Source organism: Leptopilina heterotoma, unplaced genomic scaffold (assembly GCF_015476425.1).
Source record: "Leptopilina heterotoma isolate Lh14 unplaced genomic scaffold, ASM1547642v1 Lhet_125, whole genome shotgun sequence".
In the NCBI taxonomy this organism is placed as follows: domain Eukaryota; kingdom Metazoa; phylum Arthropoda; class Insecta; order Hymenoptera; family Figitidae; genus Leptopilina; species Leptopilina heterotoma.
Window position 1 is genome coordinate 1,386,193 of NW_025110845.1, and position 18,216 is coordinate 1,404,408.

An 18,216-nucleotide genomic window follows, 5' to 3' on the forward strand; every position below is an offset into this window, starting at 1 on the left:
TTCCGATTTCACATTCCGATTCCACATTCAATATTCCGATTCCACATTCAGATACCACTTTCATCATTCCGATTCCACATTCAGATTCTACTTTCATCATTCTGATTCCACATTCAGATTCCATATGAAGGGGTTGAAAAAATTTCCACAAAAATTTTATTTTTTTTTGTCAAATTTGTCGATTGCTGCAATCTTTGTATAAATTATTAAAATTTTCAGTTATGTATCAATAATCTTAGAATTTAATAATCTTTCGAATGGTATATTTGTTAATTTTCTGACATTTGTATTTACAAACAAATAGTGATTTAAAGATTGGTATGTTTTTGGGCCGTGCGCGTGCAGCCGTACCGATAATTCCCGACGGTAGTGTAAATAATAAGAAAAAATAGACATTAAAGCAAAATCTTTTTTAACTATATTTTCAAATAATTTTCAATTACTCCTTTCAATTCCAAAATTGGTTATATCACCATTTTTTGTTAGAATCATTTACATGATTAATGCAAAAATAAAAAATAATAAAAATACATAATGACTTAATGAAAATAACAATAAATAATAGTAGCAATAATGATAATGGTAAATGGTAAAGTTGTGAAACCAATTTTATGATGGTCGGCCCAAACGTCAGCCACAGTTGGGCTAACGGTCGGATGTACTTTGGCCGCCAAAGTTTTGTAGCCAACTTCCTGATGGTCGGCCCGACCGTCAGCCACAGTTGGGCCAACTGTCGGGTACGGTTGTAGCTTATAAAGTCATCACGCTCCTCCTTCAGACATGTGAGCGTAGCATAGTAATTAGTGTGTAAGACTGTAGTGCGTTAGGTTGCGAGTTCGATCCCCGCGAGCGTCAGATATTTTAATATGTATACATTTAATATAAAGTATGTGCGATAAATGTGTGATCAATTTAAGGTATAATTTCCGACCTATGGTCCTTCAATAAACATTTTTTTTATTAACATTTTTGTTGGTTGGCCAGACTAACTTTACCAAAGTTGGGCCGACCATGGTTACTGAAGGAGTTTCAATCATTCGATCCCACGGTCGGTAAAACTTTGGCATCCATAGACGGCCCAGCTTTGGTGCCAACGGTTGGTCCAACTGTGTCAACCACTAGACAGCCGACGTGATCAATCCACAGGGTGGCCCGACCATTGGCTAACAAAGTTGGACCGACCATGCACACGGTTGGCCCGACCATGGGCCGACCGACAATTCGCACCTGGGTGCCTTTCAGTTTGTTTGGACTTGGTGAAAATAAGTGAAGCTTCAGTGTATTGCGGAAAGAACTAATTTTTTGATAAAAATGCGAATTTTTCAGCTTTATTTGTGATTAACTCTAGAAATTCTCATACAATTTATACTATGTTTGACCAATCAATTCGTCTTGATGCAAAAGAATAAGATTTTATTATATATTAACTTCAATAACCAACTTAAAAAATTTTTTAGAAAAAAGTAAAAAAAATCTTTTTCGAGTTATCGTGTTTACAAAAATCGGGATCCACACACACATACATAAATCCGGACAATTGTTCAGGGTCCTATATAACACTAGCTGTCGGACCCGTCTTCGACGGGTTTTAGTTTCTGCTAATACATTTGATAGGGTATCTATCAACCGGGAAATAGCCGGGAATTAAATTTTACTGGGAAAAACTAATAAATAGTTACCATTAACTATTTCGTTAGGAAAATATTATTATTAATATACTCTGTCAAATGTATTATAGTAGAAACTAAAACCCGTCAAAGACTGGTACTGGTATATAACATATTTTCTTAAAAAAGAGTATTTTCATAAAATAAGTCAATTTTTGTAGCCATCTGCAAATTTATTTATGGCTAAAACTTAAAATCAACTAAATTAAAATTTCTTTCAAAAAAAAATAAACCTTATAAAATTTAGACAACGCCGGGAATTTTTTTAAAGAAACATACAGACCCTGCTTAAGTTTTGTCTTTACATTGCTCAAAACATCTTTAGAACTTTACTCTAAAAGTAAAATAACGTAACTTTTTAGCACCTAAGCTTTTACCCAGTATCATAATGATAGTATCGTATATCACAGATGACTTACAATTCTTGACATCCTGTGATATCATTTTTTTCTGAAGTTCTTTCAATTAAAGAATGTTGAATGAATTGGATAAATAATTGTGAATTGCATTATTTTGACGTCAAAATCTTAATCAGAGACCCCAAAAATACTACTGAATTAAGCTTGACAGTAATTAATAACAATTATAATTTTTTCGATTTTTTGATATCGAAAATATTTTTTTGTGCAAAATTATGCTAAAATGTGGCTAAATAACATATTATACTTAATTATAGATAGTTTAAAAGCAGTCCATTAAAAAAATATAAAATTTGGAAATTTGCGATTTTTAGAATTTTTCGAAATCATTTTTATACTTACTTCTTAGTTATAGAACAGTATTTTTGGAAAAATTATGCTAAAATTTGACTAAATAACATGTAATACTCAATTATAAAGAGTTTAAAAGCAATTCATTAAAAAATATAAAATTTGAAAAATTTCGATTTTTTAAATTTTTTGAAAACATTTTTATACTTACATCTTAGTTATAGAATATTATTTTTGGCAAAATTATGCTAAAATGTGACTAAATAACATGTAATACTCAATTATATAAAGTTTAAGAACAGTTTTTAAAAAAATGAAAAATTAAAAAAATTTTGATTTTTTAATTTTTTGAAAAAATTGAATATCTCCGGTTCTAATTAATATTTTTCAAATCTGTAAATTTATAAACCTTCTTTGGTCCAAGATCTAACATTCTGCCAAATTTGGTTTCAAACGGTTCAGCCGCTTTTAAGTGATGCGCGAACAAAGATTCTGTGACATACCGACATACATACATACATACATACATACATACACGAAATTTTTTATTGGTATATTTGGACTCCTTGATGCTCAAAACGAATAATTATGTGCGAAATTTAAAGTTCTGAGCAATGTACAGACAAAAGTCTGATTTTATATATATAGACTAGCTGTCGGACCCGTCTTCGACGGGTTTTAGTTTCGGCTAATACATTTGATAGGGTTTCTACCAACCGGGAAATAGCCGGGAATTAAATTTTTCTGGGAAAAACTAATAATTAGTTACCATTAACTATTTCGTGAGGAAAATATTACTATTTCAATCAGTGACAGATTTTTTTCTATCAAATTTGATATTCAGGAACAGTATTTGGCAACTTGTAGTACTTTGTGCGTTTGTAGTACTGCAATTAATGTATTAAAAATTAATCCTAAATTTACACCAGCTTTTGGAGTCAAAGAAGAGTCTAATTATAAATAATTGTGTCACAATTAGACAATTAGACAATAAAAATTAAAGTAAAAAGCAGTTTTTTAAATCAAATTAATATAATAGAACTTTTTTAATTTGATAAGAAAATTCCCGGTTTTTTCTGGTCAAATTAAACTCCTGGCTATTTATCGGTTTCCCCGCGCAATTGGTAGACACTCTGTCAATTCTATTATGGTAAACTAAATCCCGTCAAAGACTGGTACTGGTATATAACATATTTTCTTAAAAAAGAGTATTTTCATAAAATAAAAATAACCCCAAAAATACTACTGAATTAAACTTGATAGTAATTAATAACAATTATAATTTTTTCGATTTTTTGATACGGAAAATATTTTTATACTTACATCTTAGTCATATCATTTTTTGTGCAAAATTATGCTAAAATATGACTAAATTACATGTAACACTCAATTATACAGAGTTTAAAAGCAAATCATCAAAACATGTAAAATTTGTGATTTTTAAAATTTTTTGAAAACATTTTTATACTTTAATCGTAGTTATAAGATATTATTTTTTGAAAAATTATGCTAAAATGTGACTAAATAACATGTAATGATTAATTATAGATAGTTTAAAAGAAGTCCATTAAAAAATATAAAATTTGGAAATTTGCGATGTTTTGAATTTTTCGAAATCATTTTTATACTTACATCATAGTTATAGGACAGTATTATTGGAAAAATTATGCTAAAATTTGACTTAGTAACATGTAATACTCAATTATAGAGAGTTTAAAAGCAATTCATTAAAAAATATTAAATTTGAAAAATTTCGATTTTTTGAATTTTTTAAAAAAAATTTTATACTTACATCTTAGATATAGGACATTATTTTTGGCAAAACTATTCTAAAATGTGACTAAATAACATGTTATACTCAATTATAGAAAGTTTGAAAGCATTTTTTAAAAAAATGTAAAATTTGAAAATTTTTGGTTTTTGAATTTTTCGAAAAAAATGAATGTCTCCCGTTCTAATTAATATTTTTCAAATCTGTAAATTTATAAACCTTCCTTGGCTTAAGGTCTAACATTCTGCCAAATTTGGTTTCAAATGGTTCAGCCGTTTTTAAGTGATGCGCGAACAAAGATTCTGTGACATACCGACACACATACATATATACATACATACATACATACATACACGAAATTTTTTATTGGTATATTTGGAATCCTTGATGCCTAAAACGAATAATTATGTGCGAAATTTAAAGTTCTGAGCAATGTACAGACAAAAGTCTGATTTTATATATATAGATAGATAGTCCCATATGGAAGAAAATTTGTTAAAAGGATTTTTAAAAATTTTGTAAATGAAATAACTACAAAGCTTCCTCACGAGGAAGCAAAATGGAATATTTTGCTAGCAATTGTCAAAATTAAAAGTAATTAGTAGTCTGACAGTTTCATATTTTTCTATAGTTTATTGGATTTGAGAAGATTCACACCGGAAAATTTTGAAAATCTTAAAAAAATCATAAGTCGGCGAAAAATCGCGGAAAAAAGTTTCTTAACGGATAACTGAATGTTTAACCCAATAACGCCCAAATCTACAATTTTTTGGACCAAAGTTTGACACTATATTTTAACATCAAAACTCAACAGAAAAAATTCCGCAATAGTAATTTCTTATTGGCCAATAACCACTCTTTCGAATGGCGTTCCAAAAAATTTTATAAATTTATAAATAAACAAATTACATATGTTTAAAAAAAAAAAACATGACATTTTTAGGTTTTATTTTTAGTTTCTCGAATTTTAGTACAGGTATTCGTATTGGAACACATCTAAAAGTCCTAAATAACGAGTCAAAAATATATTCCCTATCAGATAGTCCCTGATCACGAAAACAAAGTCAGAGTTTAAAAATTCAAAATAGCGGATCCAACATAGCGGACGAAATTTTTTGAAAATCTGTAGATTCGCTTGAAAATTGTTACTAGGAGGTTTTCAGGGTCCCAGATTACGAATCCAAAGTCAAATTTAGAAAATTCAAAATGGCGGATCCATTATGTTGGATAAAATTCAAAACGGCGAATAAAATTGTTAAAAACTAATTGGATTCACTTGAAAATTATTACTCGGAGGATTTTAGGGTCGCTGACTACGAATTCAAAGTCAGATTTAGAAAATTTAAAATGGCGGATCCAATATGGCAGTTGACTTAATTAAAAATTGATTGGATTTGACTGAAAATTGTTACTAGGAGGTTTTCAGGGTCCCAGATTACGAATCCAAAGTCAAATTTAGAAAATTCAAAATGGCGGATCCAATATGGCGGATAAAATTCAATAGGCCGAATAAAATTGTTAAAAACTTATTGGATTCACTTGATAATTGTTACTCGGGGGTTTTCAGGGTTGCTGGTTATGAATTCAAAGTCAGATTTAGAACATTTAAAATGTCGGATACAATATGGCAGATGACTTTTCTAAAAATGGATTAGATTTGCCTCAAACTCGTTATTCGGGGGTTTATGGCGTCGCTCATTACGAATCCAAAGTTAGATTTTGAAAATTCAAAATTTTAGATCCAATATGGCGGATAAAATTCAAAACGGCGAATAAAATTGTTAAAAACTAATTGGATTCACTTGAAAATTGTTACTTAGGGGTTTTTGGGGTCGCTGATTACGAATTCAAAGTCAGATTTAGAAAATTCAAAATATCGGATCCAATATGGCAGTTGGACTTTGAATTCGTAATCAGCGACCCAGAAAACTCCTGAGTAACAATTTTTAGTCAAATCCAATTAGTTTTTAACAATTTTATTCGGCCTATTGAATTTTATCCGCCATATTGGATCCGTCATTTTCAATTTTCAAAATCTGATTTTGCATTCGTAATCAGCGACCCTAAAAACCCCCCGAGTAACAAATTTCAAGCGAATCAGCAGATTTTCAAAAAATTTTATTTGCCATTTTGGATCCGCCATTTTGAATTTTTAAACTCTGACTTTGTTTTTGTGATCAGGGACATGAAAAACACTTAGCTGTCAAATTTTAAAGTAATCTATCAAGTTTTGCGGTTTTGTTCACATGGCTACGATAGTGTAAATAAAAATTCACTTTAGACGCCATTTTGTGTCCGACATTTTGAAAAAAAAATTTTCGGAATACCCCTATCTGATAGGGAATATATTTTTGACGCGTTATTCAGGACTTTTAAATGTGTTCCAATACGAATACCTGTACTAAAATTCGAAAAACTAAAAATAAAACCTAAAAACTTTGGTCCAAAAAATTGTACATTTGCGCGTTAATAGGTTAAGGAGTAAAATAAAACAAGAATTGCTCTAATTACTGTCTTCATTAATTAATTATATTAATCTTCGTATTTCATTCTTTCATTCTGAAAGAAACACTTTGAAGTTAGTTTTTGTGTATGCTTTTGTTATTTTTTTTTCTTTAAAAATCATTGTTTGACAAAACGAATGCAGATATTCTTTTTATGAATTATGATAAAATAATATTTAAAATTAGAAAATTTCTAAAAAATTGTGCTTAATAAATAAATTTTGTTTATTATACATATGCTTTTATTTATGACAAATTTTGTTTGACTGATCTAAATTTTGCAAATTTTTCTCCTTTTTATTTATAAAAAATATAAAATTGTTAATTATTAAAAAATTATGATTAAGAAGAAGGAAATATTTCTACCCATTTTGTGCCTAATTTTTATTTCTTAATTACAATTGTTTTAATAAAATTCAAAGTTTTTTAAAAATAAAAGAAAAAAATGTTTATAAATTCTATTTGTCAATTACAAATTCTCAAAAATTCTCAAAATTTGTCAAACAATTTCCGCGCGCAGACTTAATGATGAGGTGAAGTTTGGCATCTGACCTAACAATGTAAGGTAATTTTAAAATTGTGTTTGCTCTTACACCTATAATTTTGACCTAATTTTGACGTTTTATTTTTACTCCCTCATTTAGTTACGTCATAATCTATGTGTAATTTGACTTTTATTTAACTACAACTTAAAAAGGGACAATAAAGGACTATAAACGTATCTATGATACGTCAAAATCTATGTAAAATTCGACGCCTTTTTAACCTATAGGTTAAAATGGGTCAAAATATATGTCAAAGTTTAATCTAATTTTTGACATTTAGATAAAAAAAGGTCCATAACGATTGTTACATTACGTCAAAATCTATGTGTATTTTGTCATGTATTGTATGCAATTTATTAAGATGCATTGATATTAAGAAAAAATTACTTTAAATTTATAAAAATTAAAATAAATAGAAAAATAGAGATAGGGGGTTAGCGCGCGAAGCGCGCAGGGGAGCGAAGCCCCCCTAGTATATATATATATATATACATAATTATACATATACATATATACTATGAATCAGTAGTAGGCATAAGTGCGAGTATTAAGATTCAAACAAATTACGTATAGTAGTGTTACTGTCGCACTCGCATAATGCGATATATTTACTATATATATATATTCTGGAATCAGTAGAAGATAGAAATTATCCATATCTCTTCTAATTTTTTTGACGTTTAAGAATCGTTTCATAGAAGGATTAATTTTGTCTATCGAACAATTATTTAACTAAAAGTGAATTCTTCAATAATAAGAGTTTTCAAATTTTTGTTGATTCAAAATAAGATACTTTTCTATTTTTTAAGTGATTAAAATAAGTGACACCAACAATGTGAAGATCGAAAATTTCATGAACATTAAGTAAGTAATTTTATTATTAAAATATGATATTTCAAATTTTTTTTTAAATTTAAGGAGTTTTTGAAAGAAGCAGTTTTTTCCCCTATGTTTATTGATTTTTTTTGTTGTAATAATATTAATAATATCAATTAAAAATTCGCAAGGTTTAGTCGCATAGATGCTTAAATAATAATGCTGTCAAAATTAATTTGCTAATTTCGTTATAAAAACTAAAAAGTTATTTCCACTTAATCAATTCAAATTTTTTTTTCAATTTATAGATAAAGCAGAAAAGTATTTGTAGTAGAAAATTGATTGAATTTAAGAGCAGAAAATTTTTTTTGTAGTACAAAAGTGATTGAATTTATTTATTGATTGAAACAATATAAAGTTTTTTTTGTGAGCAGTTTTCATATTTTTTTCTACGATAAAAAAATTGTCTATAGATAATTATAATAAAAAATTTATTGACATTTTGCAATTTGAATTAATGTCAAATGAAAGGAAAATATAAATTGGTGTTAAATGAAAGGAAAATAGAATTTGAATGTTGAAATATATAGGAAAATAGAAATTGGAAATTGGAATTGAAAATTGACATTGGAATTAAAAATTGATATTGGTTACAAGGAAATTAATATTAGTTTCAAAGAAATTGAAAATAAAGATAATTGGAAAAATTGGAAGTAAAAACAAATGATATTGGAATTGAAAATTGATATTGGTAACAAGGAAATAGAAAATAAAGAAAATTAGAAAAATTGTAAGTAAAAACAAATGATATTGGAATTGAAAATTGACACTGGAATTGCGAAAATTGATAGTGGTTACAAGGTTGGTTACAAGGAAATTGAAAATAAAGAAAATTGGAAAAATATATATTGGAATATATGATATATATGATATTGGAATTGAAAATTGATATTGGAATTAAAAATTGATTACAAGGAAATTGAAAATAAAGAGAATTGAAAAAATTGAAATTGTAAAATAAAATAAGAGAACAAATAACAAATAAGACGTTTATTTATTTAAAAGTAATTGTCATCATATCTGTCAATTTTTTAAAATAAAAGCATGGCTAATAAAAAAGAATTAGTTAGTTTAAATGATAAAAATTATGATATAATTGATAATAAAAATGGAATGTTAAATAATGACCATATGCATGAATTTCAAAAGCTTTTAGAAAGACTGTCAGATTCGTTTTATAATATGTAAAGCACTTTATGTTTACAAGTACTTGATATGATAATTCCAATCGAAAAAAATAAGAGGCACATTCAAATACTTTTTAGTGGTTCTTGCAAATCAGATCACTGGATTTTCACATATTATGATGAAACAAGACTTTATATTTTTGACAGTCTTAACAAAGGATCTTTAAATGAGGATCAACTCAACTATTTATTTAGATTATATCCATTTAAACCACCAGTGGTATTTTCAAAAGTTCATCAACAACCAATAGGCAGTGTTGATTGTGGAGTATTTGCTATAGCATTTGCAACATCTTTATTTTTTAATGAAATGCCAAACACTGTCTATTATGATTATTGTCATATGGCGGTTTTCACGTCAAATGTCCATCCAAAATAAAAGTGTTGATGAATCAATCTCCAAATTTTTTTATGAGTTGTCCTATAAGTAAGTAATTTATCAGCCAAATATTTTTGAATTTTATAAAAAATTATGAGAAGTGGAGGGGGTAGATGTTTTGAGTTTTGATGTGACACGCACTACTTCGTTTATTTATTGTATTTAAACGAGACGATGAAAAATAATTTTTGAATATGGTATCTTCAGGTTTTTTCATAAGCTTTCGATTGCCGTAGTCCATTTTAGAAAATTTTTTGATTTTGACCAAAATTTTTAAAAATTAAAGATAAAATTTAATTTTTCTCATCTGCGGGCTCGTTTTTCTTTTTTTATTTTATTTTTATTGGAAAGCTGAGGTTTTTCCCAAAAAACTGTTAATTTTCAGAAAACCGATTTTGTTTGTTTTCGAGAAATTAAATATTGAATACAGCGCGTTACGTTAGCGCGCGGACGCTCCGCGCTGCGCCGCTGTACTGTACGGTGCATAACGAACTTCAGATTACTGGCGATGGATGTGTAAAGATTATAAAAGTTATAAAAGGTAAAACAAATGAATAAACTAAACTCGACAACTTTAACCAAAAATTACATATTATCAATCATACATATATACGTAAAAGCATGAAATTAACACGAATTCATTTGTTTTGCTTCAAATCTCTTCAACTTTACAAAAATTTTTGTAACTAAAATATTATATTTTCTAAAATGATAAAGAATCCTACTTTTTTATTGTGCAAATAAAATCTTAAAAATATTGTCTATTTGATTATTAAAAAAAAATCCAATTTTTATTAAAATCGGTTTATCCGATCGCGAGTATTTAGCTATTTACTAAAACGCTACAAATAATTTTGACCTTGAATAACTTTGACAAATAGTCGAATTTCGGAAAACTATTTACAGGTTTTTATTATACCATCATACGCTATCGAAACATATAAGAATGAGAAAAATTCACCGACCCAATGAAAAATAGGGGCCCACTTCAGGAATTATTACCCTTCTTGTGAAAAATTAGAAACAGTCAGTAATTCAGATTATGATTTTCCTACGCCAAATAAAAAACAAAAATTAGAAAACTGAAATAATAAATACTATAACTAAGAAGGCGCGCGTTGCGCGCCCACTCCTAGCCATTTAAGACAAAATAAAACCTTAATTTAACCTAAATTTAAATCTTAAATAATTCGCATTCTTTAGAAAATCATCTTTAAAATAAGCCTAAGATCAATAAAAAGCGTTCATTATTTTAGAAGTTATTACAATTTTTGTAAAACATTGAAAATGAAGATTTTTAAAAAATATCTAAATGAAATATTGGCTAAACGACTTCTGAAAGATGTTGATCTATTCAAAATGTTATCATCTTTTAAAACATAAAAGGAAAAAAATATTAGTTTCCTTACTTTATATGTTTTGAAATGTTTTTCATTCACCTTAAACTAAATTTTGACCGATAGTGTATATTATATTTTTATTAGGGTTTCTCTTCTATTTAATATTGAAATACTATTAATATATATTACAAGACTAATTGTGTTCATATAATATCAAAGATGTTTTTGTTGGGATTAAATTATTCTGGGATAAATTATTTATTACTATTATATTTATTAGTAGTAAAATTAATATAATTTCCGAAATATTTACATGTTTTAATGTTCTTTGGATAATGCTAAAATAAGCATCAGTTTATTTTTAAAAAATTAATGTTTTTGTTTAAAAAAAAGGATTTTTACCATTAAAATTTAATTCTAAAAGTTACAGATGCAGAAACTATAATCCAATTATTATAACACCTGTTTATTAACCATCAGAGTTTAATTTTATACCTAAATATTCTTTTAAAAAAACAACATAAATACTTTAAAAATAAAATCTGGGTGCTTGAAAGTATTTCAGCAATTTTATTGATTTTAATATTTTAATGTAACAAGGCAAACTCAAGAATTTTTTAACTAATTCTAGAAAGTTACTTAAATTTCTTTATTATAAGTTTAATTGCTAAAAAATAGATTATGTTTTAATGATTTAGACAGGAAAGATGTTTATTTATTAATTGCATTTACATATAAAAAAATATTTTTTATTACTAAAAAGTAGTATTTTACACAATTTTTAAAAACTTACTTATATCCTCTTTATTCTTATTTTTTAATTACAAAACTTTTTTCACTTCTGATATTTTATATATATTTTTATTGTTTTGTCACTTTTCACTTTTATCATAAAATATATCCAGAATATTATTAAGAATTAAGAATGATGAAGAATATTTAGGAAAAAACACGTATTCTTTACTTCTATATTCTGTAATAATCTGTAATATTCGACATGTATCATGTATTCATGTATAATACTCGCACTCGACCACGTGAAATAAATTAAAACCTCAAAACTGCGCGCGCACAAAAATTTGAAATTATTTCAGCCCATAGTGACCGCCATCATCGTATTTCAACCACTCGCGACCGTCATCATGTCATTTTCACAACCCATCACGATCGTCACTCTCAAACTCCAGCCAATAAATAGCTGTTTGTCTATTAACCCTCACAGGCTCGAGTTCGATTTTTGAAATGCGCACACAAGGTGGGTCTGAGGGACCCGAAAGTTTCAATGCAATAAAAAATAAAATTTAATAGCAAAGTGCTTCATTTTATTAATATTTAGTACAATTTTAATGATATAATTAGATACAAAATTTAAAATATTAAAAAGTAATCAAGTTATAACTAAAATTTGTTTAATAATTTTAATGAATCATTTTGAATAAATCGAACTACGTACTTATTAAGGAAGATTTTTCTAATTTGTATTTTTGTTCTATTAAATTTACTGATGTGTTAAGCATATGTGAGACGCATGCTTATTCCCGAAATCTTTTTTAACCAAATAGTTATTTGATATAAAACTACTTAACTTAAAATTTACATAATATGCACATTATTTGACATAAATTTCATTGCACACAAAAAACATTTAACATAAATATCATAAGTCATAAAATTCATTACTTTATAATGTGTAGAATAGAAATTATATCATTAGATATGATTTCGAAGTTATTTATGTGAAAAAAATCAAAATCTTCAAAAGGTGTCCAAGAGCGCTTCAAGTACTTTCAAAACTTTAAACGCGTTTTTCTCGAAATGACGTTTTTCAAAACGGTAGGCAGTCTAGCTAGAACAGTTTTGATCGGATTGACTTCGGACAAAGTTTTTTTTATCGTCATTTACTAATGCTTTCGAGTACGTAGCGGATTTTTTTTGGTTTCTTTGTTTCTTTTGGCAACATATTTTTTGACAAATTTTCGCCCTAAAAATCAACTTTTTACTTCAAACAACTGCCAAATACACCAAAATTAATATTTTTAAAATATCCTACGTACTCGAAAGCTAAATCTATCTTAGATTCAGAAAAACTTTGAATTTTTGATTTAGATTAAACGGTCTAACCGGAATCTTGCCCACCGATTTGCTCTGCAGAGAATGGATACCAACTTCGGCGCCCTCTATAGGCAACAAATTTAAACTTTTTTTACGTATAAATATATTTTTGTAAACTTAAAAAGTTAACAAATAAATCCCTCAAAACCAAATTTTGTTTACTTTATTCCCGTGTCTTAAAAAAATTCATGAAAAACAGGTTCAAAAGAGGTCTTAAAGATGTCACTCCCCCTTAAATGACATTTATGCCAAATGAAATAGATGTCAAATAAATTTTATAACAAATAAAATTTACGTTAAATGAGTTTTATGTCAAAAGAAATTTATGTTAAATGATTTTTATGTCAATAGAAATGTATGTTACATAATTTTTATGTCAAATGGAAATTAAGTTATCTGAGTTTTATGTAACATAATATTTCTGTTTAATGAGTTCTATGACAAATGATATTTATGTTAAATAGTTTTTGTGTGCAATGAAATTTATGTCAAATAATGTGCATATTATGTGAATTTTAAGTTAAGTAGTTTTATATCAAATAACTATTTAGTTAAAAAAGATTTCGGGAATAAGCATGCGTCTCAGCATATGTTATCACTTATTATGTCAGTTATTGATAAAAATACCATAAATAAATCCAATATTGTATAAAAAAAGGAAATTTGAAAATTTGTTTTTATAGCCCGGGTCCCTCTGACCCGGCTTGAGCCCTTACGTATGATCGACTTACAAGGTAATTTTACCAGAGTATTTAATTAATAAAAAATTGTTTATACTGGTGAAAAATGTATGTTTTTACGTCCCCAAGCCTAATGTGAAGTTGATTTTCCAATAATATTTTCCTAACCGGAAGTAGATCAAAAAAACTTTCCTCCGGGTCCGAGGGACCCGGCTCGAGCCTGTGAGGGTTAAGGAAACATTGAATTGAAATTTTATTTATTTTTCACTGATTGGGCAATTAAAAATTAACTGAAAATTTTAATATGCGTGACAGAAATTTCCAATAATTTTTTGATTGGACAATCAGTAAAAAATCACTGATATTTCTGTAAATTTCAACCGATTTTTAGTAAAACTCCACTGATTCAATTCGCGAGAATAAAGTCAGTTATTCTTAAAATTTCACTAATCTTAAGTAGAATTTCACTGATTCAGATTTAGAGTGTAAATGAAAATTTTTTAAAATATATAACGAAGATATTAAAGTTATATCACATTTGAAATGAAGGGCAAAACAGTCCATTTCAGATATTTTTCCAAGTTTGTTATTAACAGGAAAATCCTAAATGCAATAAAAATATTTAGAAAAATTCACGTTATTTATCCGAATACACTATATGCATCAAACTGCAGAGCACACATTTTATGCATATTAGTAGAGCAAAATTTAAAAATTTTAAAAGTATCCAATTTTAAAAATTAACAATAAAAATATAAGTCTGAGATTTGATCAAGCCTTTCTATAAAATTTTTTTTTCACGTGTACTTTTTTTAGGTCCATTTGAAAAATATAAGAATGTAATTATAACTACTTATTTTAAAAAGGATGTAAACTTAAAATAAGTACTTATACTTATATTTTTATATTCTTTAAATGAACCTAAATAAAAAAACTACACATAAAAAAATTTTTTGAATGGAGAGGAATCAAAGTTATATATTTGTTAATTAATATTGTTTATAACAATTTAAATACACTCGAATCTTGATAAAACGAGCGCTTGATACAACGAACTGTCAACTCTCGTTACAACGAGAAATATTTCTCCTCTTTTATCCCCACTATTTGAAAACATTTAAACATCGTTTTTTTGCACATGACATTAATTACAGTTACTTAACTTCACACAAATAAATTGTTTAAGAGTGGGGCCCCCTCACGCAGTCGTTATATCGAGATTTTTCGGATTCCTCACTTCTCGTTATATCAAGATTCGAGTGTATGTTATTTCTTAAACAAGGATAACACATTCTTTAAATGAACATAAATAAAAAAGAAAACGTAAAAAATATTTTTAATGGAGAGGGACAAAAATGAACTATTTGTTAATTAACAATTTTTATAACAATTTAAATAAGTTTTCCTGTAACAAGAAGGACATATATTGTTTACATGAACCTAAATAAAAAAGTAAATGCGAAAAAAAACTTTTTTAGTGAAGAGGAATCAAGGTTATTTATTTGTTAATTAATATTGTTTACAACATTTTAAATAAATTATTTTACGTTTTATTAATTGCCTGGTGGTCATATTGGATTAATTTGAACTGATTTAGATCATGTGCAGTAGCGGAATCGTTTTAAAGCTGGGTATGTCAAGCGTAGTTAACTTCAATCGTCGACTGTCCACGACAAAACACGGCTTAGGTCCAAAAAATCAATTTGAGTTTTTTATGGTAATCGACAGATTTTATGTTGCTTTTTCAGATGCAAAAGTCAAAAGTTAAAAATATCAACTACTTTCGACAATATATCGTTTTAAAGATGGGTATGTCAAGCGTAGTTAACTTCAATCGTAGTACTTCAATCGCTCGCCCTGTGAAATTCACGTTTGGGAGCTAAGCCCTGTTTTTTCGTGGAAAGTCATATATATATATATATATATATATATATATATATATATATATATATATATATATATATATATATATATATATATATATATATATATATATATATATATATATATATATATATATATATATATATATATATATCTTTCAAATATCTTTCTGTCTCCTTCTTTCTAGATACAAAATACAGTAAAGTTCGTTTATAGTGACGGCCCGCTTAGTGTGACATAATTTTGATATAAGGTTTGGTTTCATTAAATGTTCAATGTATTCAAGTCTGCTTATAATGACATCGGTTAGTGTGACATACCGCTTATAATGACGTTAATATTGACATATTTTAGATGAATCACACCGTTTATAATGACGAATGTTAGGTATTACTTATTTGTTTCCAAATTCATGTGGTCAACAAAATCCTTAATTCTGATTACATTGATAGTGACAAGTGTCGTTTCAAGACATACAGTGACGATTTATTCAGTAAGTTATATACAAAAATTTATTTATACAAAAATGGCTCCTAATCGCAGAGCTTTCACGATTGAAGAGAAAGGTGCCATTATATGCAGACTGGAAAATGGAGAGTCAAATGCGGCACTTGCAAAAGAGTTTGGTGTTGGACATTCCACAATTTCAATGATTTTGAAAAATAAAGATAGAATTGAGAAGTCTTTCAACTCAAATGCTTTAAAATCAAAGAGAGTTCGGGAGTCAACTCAGGTAAATGTTGAAAAATGTCTGCTACAATGGCTTAATAGTTTAAGAGAAAAAAAAATTCCTATCAGTGGTTGTTTGCTAATGGAAAAGGCTAATTTGTTTGCCAAAAAAATGAATCTAAATTTTAATTGTACAAAAAGTTGGGTAGATCGATTTAAGAAGAGACATAGCATTGTAGTGGGAAAAATAAGTGGAGAATCCGCGGCCGTTGATAAAACTTCTGTCACTAACTGGTTGACGACTGTGTGGCCAAATTTACGACAACGATTTGCTGATGACAAAATATTCAATGCGGATGAAACTGGACTTTTCTACAAAATGATGCCAGACAGAACTTTGAAATTTAAAGGTGAGTCTTGTACAGAAAACGCTTTTTCATTTTTTGCATTTAATTTTCTATGAAAGCATGAATGAAGATTTTAATTAGACTTTTTTAAATTCAAGGTGAGACTTGTACCGGTGGTAAGATGCCAAAGGACAGAATAACTATGATGGTAGCAGCAAACATGAGTGGCACAGTAAAAAAGAAATTGCTGGTAATAGGGAAGGCGAAACAGCCGAGATGTTTCAAAGGCGTTAAATCGTTGCCAGTAGATTACACGCATAATTCTAAAGCCTGGATGACCTTATCAGTTTATGAGAAGTGGATTCGTGATTGGGATAACGAACTAATAAAAAAGAATAAAAAAATTCTATTACTAGTTGACAACTGCCCAGCTCATTCTCAGATTAGTGGTTTAAAATCTATAACTCTTGCTTTTCTCCCAGCCAACACAACATCAATCCTTCAGCCTATGGATCAGGGCGTGATTCATGGATTAAAAAGTCATTTTAGAAAAAATCTTGTGCTTCGTACTTTGGAACACTTGGAAGCTAATGAAGACCTTTCTACTATGAAGGTAACGGTGTTGGATGCGATATTGCTAGCTTATGATGCATGGAACAAAATTTCACAGAAGACCATTTACAATTGTTTCAAGCATGCAGGATTGAACGAAAACATTCGTAATTTTCCATCTTCTGAGGATGTTACTGAAGACGACGTGCCACTGGCTTTGTGGGTCAAAGATTTAAATTGTAACTTACAAGTTTCGGACGAAATGTGGAATAATTACGTTAATGTCGATAAAAGTGTCGTCTCAACGCAAGAAACTACAGTTGACACCATCGTGCAGGATGTAATCAATGAACAACAAAGTGAGGAAGACGATGAAGAAATTGAAGAAAACACAGTCAGTGAAATTCCTACTGTAACCGAGGCATTAAAAGCTGCTGATTTGCTATCCCACTTTGTCCATAGTAGTTTAGACAGCGATAGTATTAAAAGCTCAATGTCTAAGGTTCATAATGCTATAAGAAATCATTTTTATTCCCATAAAGTGCAAAGGCAAACCAAAATGAGTGCATTTTTATAGTAAATGAAGAATAATATTTTAACTTAATACTTATTGTGATTTAAATGACAAGAGTTTGTAATAAAAGTACGAATTTAATTTGAAATATCTTAAGTGGTTATTTTATTTCATAACTTTATATTGCCCGTTTAGTATGACGACCGGTTAATATGACCAAATCGCCAGGTCCCTTGCATGTCATTATAAACGAACTTTACTGTACCATTATCGGTCTCTGTTTATAACGCAGAAAATCTAACGCTATTGCTTTCTTCCTCTTTCGAAAGTAAATAACATTAGAATGTCTCTCTTTACCTAATTTGCATATCTACTAATTTCATATAATAAATATTGCAAAGCAGGGATACAAAAAAATTAAAAATAAAAAAAATTTTAAAAAAAGAATAATAATGCAGGCATTATACTATTTTAATGGA

The 18,216-nt window shown here is 28.0% G+C and overlaps 1 protein-coding gene across 1 annotated transcript; it reads left to right on the forward strand.

The window, feature by feature from the left end:
• Positions 1–16,181: 16,181 nt before the first annotated feature.
• On the forward strand, positions 16,182–17,800 carry LOC122512751 (tigger transposable element-derived protein 4-like). The gene is made up of 3 exons (XM_043628785.1): positions 16,182–16,388; positions 16,545–16,734; positions 16,830–17,800. Exons 1-3 carry the CDS (start codon positions 16,182–16,184, stop codon positions 17,798–17,800), a joined length of 1,368 nt encoding a protein of 455 aa, XP_043484720.1.
• The last annotated feature ends 416 nt before the right edge of the window (positions 17,801–18,216 follow it).